This window comes from Neltuma alba, unplaced genomic scaffold (assembly GCF_004799145.2).
Source record: "Neltuma alba isolate B1F8T4 unplaced genomic scaffold, ASM479914v2 tig00010342_pilon, whole genome shotgun sequence".
Lineage (NCBI taxonomy): Eukaryota > Viridiplantae > Streptophyta > Magnoliopsida > Fabales > Fabaceae > Neltuma > Neltuma alba.
The window spans coordinates 55242-61141 of NW_021635252.1; the positions used below are offsets into that span (position 1 = coordinate 55242).

The 5900-nt window shown below is 34.2% G+C and overlaps 1 protein-coding gene across 1 annotated transcript; it reads left to right on the forward strand.

Moving 5' to 3' along the window:
* Nucleotides 1-224: 224 nt before the first annotated feature.
* LOC114755828 (licodione synthase-like) lies at nucleotides 225-3448 on the forward strand. The gene is made up of 2 exons (XM_028944704.1): nucleotides 225-1085; nucleotides 2783-3448. The coding sequence occupies exons 1-2, from the start codon at nucleotides 225-227 to the stop codon at nucleotides 3446-3448; spliced, it is 1527 nt and encodes a 508-aa protein (XP_028800537.1).
* Nucleotides 3449-5900: the final 2452 nt, after the last annotated feature.

The following is a 5900-nucleotide window of genomic DNA, read 5'->3' on the forward strand; positions in this document are numbered from 1 at the left end:
CAGAGAGCCATTATGTTTCATCGCATTCGAGGGTCTTCGTTGTCCGTCAGCAGTGTTCACAACACCACACTGATGCAAGACTGCCAGGACATGTGGCTTTACTCTTATACATAATTTCTGACAAAGCTTTTTCCATTTATATTCCTCAAGCCTTGTGCATTATCCCATCCTCACATTTAGTTTCTTCTGCTGCATGCTTCTCAATTGAACCCTTGCTACCTACCATGGAGTTTCAGCTTCTTCTTCTCACTTTCTTCCTACCCTTTGTCATCTTACACATTTTCTTCCGGCTCAGCCGTGACCGCCGCCTCCCCTCTGGTCCTTGGCCACGGCTGCCGTTCATTGGCCACTTGCACCTCCTCGGTCCTCTCGTCCACCGTTCCCTCCACCGCCTCTCCCTCCGGTACGGTCCCTTCTTCTCTCTCCACTTAGGTTCCGTGCCCTGCGTCGTCGTTTCCAATCCTCATTATGCTAAGCTGTTTCTTCAAGACAATGAACTATCCTTTAGCTCTCGGTTTGAATCCACCGCCATTAAAAGACTCACATACGAGACCTCCCTGGCTTTCTCACCCTACGGACCTTACTGGAAGTTCATCAAGAAGCTAACCTTGAACGAACTGGTCGGTTCTCGTGGCACAGGAAGATTCTCGAGTCTGCGCGCCCAGGAGTGCCATAACCTTCTGAAGCTCATCGCTGGAAAAGCGAGGTCCGGCGAGGCGGTGAACGTGACGGAGGAATTGCTGAAGATGACGAACAGCGTGATATCGAAGATGATGATCGGAGAATCGGAGGAGGCGAGCAGGGTAATCCGAGAGGTGACCACGATGTTCGGAGAGTTCAACGTGGCGGATTTTGTTGGAGTGTTGAAGAAGGTGGACGTGCAAGGGTTTGGGAAGAGGATCGAGAATCTGTATCAGAGGTTTGATGGTTTAGTGGAGAGGATTATAACGAAGCGTGAACAAGCCAGGAAAAATGGCAGGAAGCAAGACAGGGATAGGGACTTTCTTGACATTTTGCTGGACATTGCGGAGGATGAGAGTTCCGAGGTCAAAATCAACAGGGTTCACATGAAAGGCTTAGTGATGGTAATTAACTATAAATTCCTTTCTTTTCTAAATCTCATGCAACCCAACTAGATACTATTATTAAATATTTTTACCCCTTCTAGTTTAAAATATAAGATAAATTTAACCAATTTATGCTTATTAAAAAATTATTTTAAAATAATAAATATGTCAAGTATTTTTTTAAAAATATATCCTTAATAATAAAAAAAAGTAAAAAGTAAAAAATACAATGAATCAAAGAAAAAGCAGAATATATATATTTGGATAATATCGGAAACTCATTAAATGCTCAGATAAAACTAAAATCTATCTTATAAAAAAAATCAATCCCCGGATAAAATTTATCTTATATTTTGAAACTGAGGAAGTAGTTGAGATCTCTAATTATTTGTTTGAGTTGAATATGAGATCTCTGTATAAAATTCTTGTAAGTAATACAGATATAAATATGGTAGGTATAATTTTCTTACCTTCACAAAAAAATCAATTTATTTTAAAGATCGTGAGCCAAAACTTTCTAAAATATCTGTGTGTGAATATATAATATTTGTTTATTATATTTTTTTTCTTTTACCTCAAGTTTTGTTTATAATAAATTATTAATGGTAATCTATATGACTGTTGGCAAAAAATAAAATCTATATGACTATATCCACATCTATCAATAGGGCAATTAACCTGTATTATTTAAAATTTTAATTTAAACCCGCACACGATTATTTTTATGTTAATTATCTCACTCTTTTCTACATTTTTTTTAACAGCCATCTATATGTCTACAGACTGCATGTTCTCTCATTTTAAAATGAAAATTCAATAAGAAATAAAATTACAAAATAAAAAACAGTTGTGCTCCATTCGAATTCAAAACCGATTTCGAAATCATAACTAGTTTGAAGTAGACAAAAAAATTAAATTTATCTTTCATCAAGTGAGGTCTTTTTCCCCTTTCAATCGATCAGGCATGTTCAACTCATTACGCACACACAATTTGTTGACTGATGACCGTTGAAGGGTATTAATAACCAAGCAACAAACTAGCTAGTAAATATTTTATTACTAAGAAACCTTACCAAATTAACTACTATCAAATTAAAACATTCTCACATTAACCCTATGGTTGGTACGAGAATAATAGAGATAAAAGAAGAAGGAGAAAAATTTTTAATGAGTTCGAGTTCAAAAATTGAAAAGTAGGGTATAAAATTTTAATAAAAAAAATATGTGAGATAAAAGAGTAAGAAAAATTGATTAAAAGTTTTGGGTTACTACAAACTTTAGTCTCTCAAGTTTCTCTTCATTTTAGTTTTAGTCTCCTAAGTTTCAAGTTTCAATTGTGGTCCCTCAAGTTTTTTTCATTAATTCCTATAATCAAATAAAAATTTAGACAATTTTGCCTATTGAGGAATCAAAACCTATTATTTGAAATTTGAGGGATTAAAATTAAAATGATGACAAATTTAACTGACCAAAAACTATATTAACTCAAAGGTTTTTAAACCAAATTCTTTAATATTTTATACGAAACTCATTAAAATTTTCCTCCTTCTCAACATTTCCCTCGTAGCAAGAGACCCTAAACATGAGCCAAGGTTAAAAGGGAAATAGAAAAGAAAAGATGGAGCTTTGGTTGTTTATGTTCGGTATACAAAGCTCTGCCGGAGTGAGAAACGAAAATAAAATTGTGATAAATATAAATGTGACGGTTGTTTCAGGATTTATTCACAGCAGCCACGGGTACCATGGCAACCGGGTTAGAATGGGCATTGTCAGAGCTTATCAACCACCCCAAGTTACTCCAAAAAGCTCACAGGGATATTGATGACGTGGTTGGAAATCAACGGTTGGTTGAAGAATCCGACGGTCCAAAACTCCCCTTCATCCAAGCCATTATCAAAGAAACGTTGCGTTTGCACCCGCCAGTGCCTTTGGTCATAAGAAGGTGCACTGAAGAAAGCAGGATTGAGAACTACGTTATCCCAGAGAACACTGTGCTTATGGTTAATGTTTGGGCCATGGGTAGGGACCAAAACCTTTGGGAGAGCCCAATGAAGTTCCAGCCCGATCGATTCTTAAAGCCCATAGAAGGAGGTTCCTCCAACTCCAAGGGCCTTTTGGATGTGAGGGGACAACATTTTCAATATTTGCCATTTGGGAGTGGGAGGAGGATGTGTGCTGGCCTTCCTCTAGCCATGCAGGAGGTGCCAACAGTGTTGGCTGCCCTCATCCAGTGCTTTGATTTTCAACCCATGGGCCCTAGCGGTGACAAAGTTGACGAGATTGATATGATGGAGGGGCCAGGCTTGACTGTTCCACGGGCCCATGAGCTGGTCTGTGTTCCCGTCGCGAGGCCCATATGTGGCCCACTCCACTTGGTTTGAATGTTTTAGAGTGACTTTAAGTGAAGTAGACTGTAGAGTGACAAAATAAACGTATAACCCCTAAGAACCTATTTACTTTCACTAAATCCTTAAGAATGGAATGTCCTATATGGTAGGGAATATACTGTTGTGCAACGGTGACTACAATAAATCTATAGTACGATGTTATCAAGAATGGAGTACCAAATTACTACCTCCTGTCCTAATTATAAGAATCAATTGACTAATTTGAAGAGATTAAGGAAGTAAGTTGAGTTAGTTATTTGTCCTAAATAGGTGTTATCTTTCCTAAAATATTCTTACTAATCAAGTGTATTGACTAGAACTATTATTGTTACAAGGGCTACTTTGGGAAAAAAATGTATAAATATGAGAGATAAAGTGGATTAGGGTCTTATATTTATGACTAAAATAAAAGTCAAATAGTGTCGTATATTAAGGATCGGGGGTAGTAGTATTACTTTTAGTCCTTAATATAAGGGCTCGTTTGATTGATGTACTATTTTTTTATATTTAGTTAAAGGCAAATTATATTGAAACAACAGAGTTTTGAGTTTGTTGTTCACGAAATGAATTGTGGCTATTTGTTTCTTGTTTTCTGGCCAACAAGTATTGCTTTTAACCTGGCGGTCTTGAGTCCAAAAAAAAAAAATAACCTGGCGGTCTTGGTGTCTTCCTGTGAGTTGGAGATGAACCCAGAATTCATGCACCTAAATAAATTGTCCCATTTGAATCATAGATTGTAAATGTGAAAAAAAACCCTCGTTAGGAAAAAAATTTTAAAAACTTAGTTGAAAATTTATAAAATCAAACTCAAATTTTTATTTAAAGATAATATTAATGAACAATGATTATACATTGCAACAATTTATAAGAAAAACACTATAATTTCTTTTTTGAGATCTTACAAAAAATGGATAAAAATAGTGTGAACACTAAACGATACTAGGGCACAAAATGAGCATGAAAATACAATTATAGTCAGCATGATAGAGTAGTTGAAAATTTTTCAAATTAAGGGAACAGTAATGAATCAATTTTGAAAATAGCGACGTAAGTGATTTTGTCAAAATCTTACACAACATCTTTTAAGTAGCCTGTGGCGGAATACGGTTTCCCTTTACTGAAAGTATCGGGCATGCATAAAAGACTGATGAGGTAACCTGCTCTCTCATGTGAATCCAAATTATATAGAAGACTTTGATATACTAGATCCGATATTTAATATAAGAGTTAGCTTGATTTTCAATTTAGTCATAAATATGAGATCCCAATTGTTTATCGTACTTATTCAATTTTTTTCCTTCAAAATAGTCCTTATAATAGTCACACATGTTAAAAATTTTATCAAATAGTAGTTTTAGCTAATACACATTATTAACAAAGGTATTTTAGGAAAGACTACATTTATTTATTACAAATAACTAACTTAACAAGTTTTCTTACTCTATTCAAATTAATTAACTAACTTTTATATTAAGAACCGTAAATAGTATCACACAACAAATACACCATGGGAGAAGAAAGAGATTTAAGATATAGCAGCCTTGTAATGATCTTGACACATGACAACCTAGCATTTACAATTCAAGCATGTTAACATTTAGTGAAAGAGACTAATCTCTTACAATTGACATATTAAGGTTTAAATTTATGCTAATCGAGGTATTTACATTTAACGCATGATAGTATCTTGAACAGAATTACCTCCAATAAGAAAACACATGTGGCAAATAAAAAAGTTATGTGTTATTAGTCAAATGCTCTAATTATGAGAATGTGATGAAAACTTCAAAATAAAAAAATCCAATTACCACAAAAGAGGCTGGGAAAGAGCTCAAGAAGAGTATCATCAAAGCAATATTGTTAAGGGATTATTGACCAAACGGGGGTCAAGTATATATTATTTTTTGTCTTTAATATAAGAGTTAGTTGACTAATTTAAGTAGATTAAGAAAGTTTATTAAATTAGTTATTTATAATAAATACGTATTATCTTTCTTAAAATATTTTTGCTAATCATTTATATTACTTAGAACAATAATTTGATAGAATCTTTATCATGAAAAACTAATACAAGAATTATTTTGAAAAAAATAAATAAATATGAGAGACAAAGTGAATCGGAGTCTTATATTTATGGTTAACTTAAAAGTCAAACTGTCTTTTATATTAAAGATCAAAAGAAGTATTAAAATGTTTTTGTTAGAAGAATGTGACTATTATGCTTTTTAGAGAGCGTGTGGTACATGAAAATGAGCAATATTAAAGTCGATAATAGCATAATTGGACATATAAATAACAATAATTCCCAGTTACTATCGATAATGTTAGCTTGTTACTCATAATGAGTAAAGTAACCAAAATGAGAATGTGCATCGGCAACTCTGCAAAGCTATTATAAGCTAAGAGCTTCTTTCTTTCTCTTTTTTGTCAACATAAGCTAAGAGCT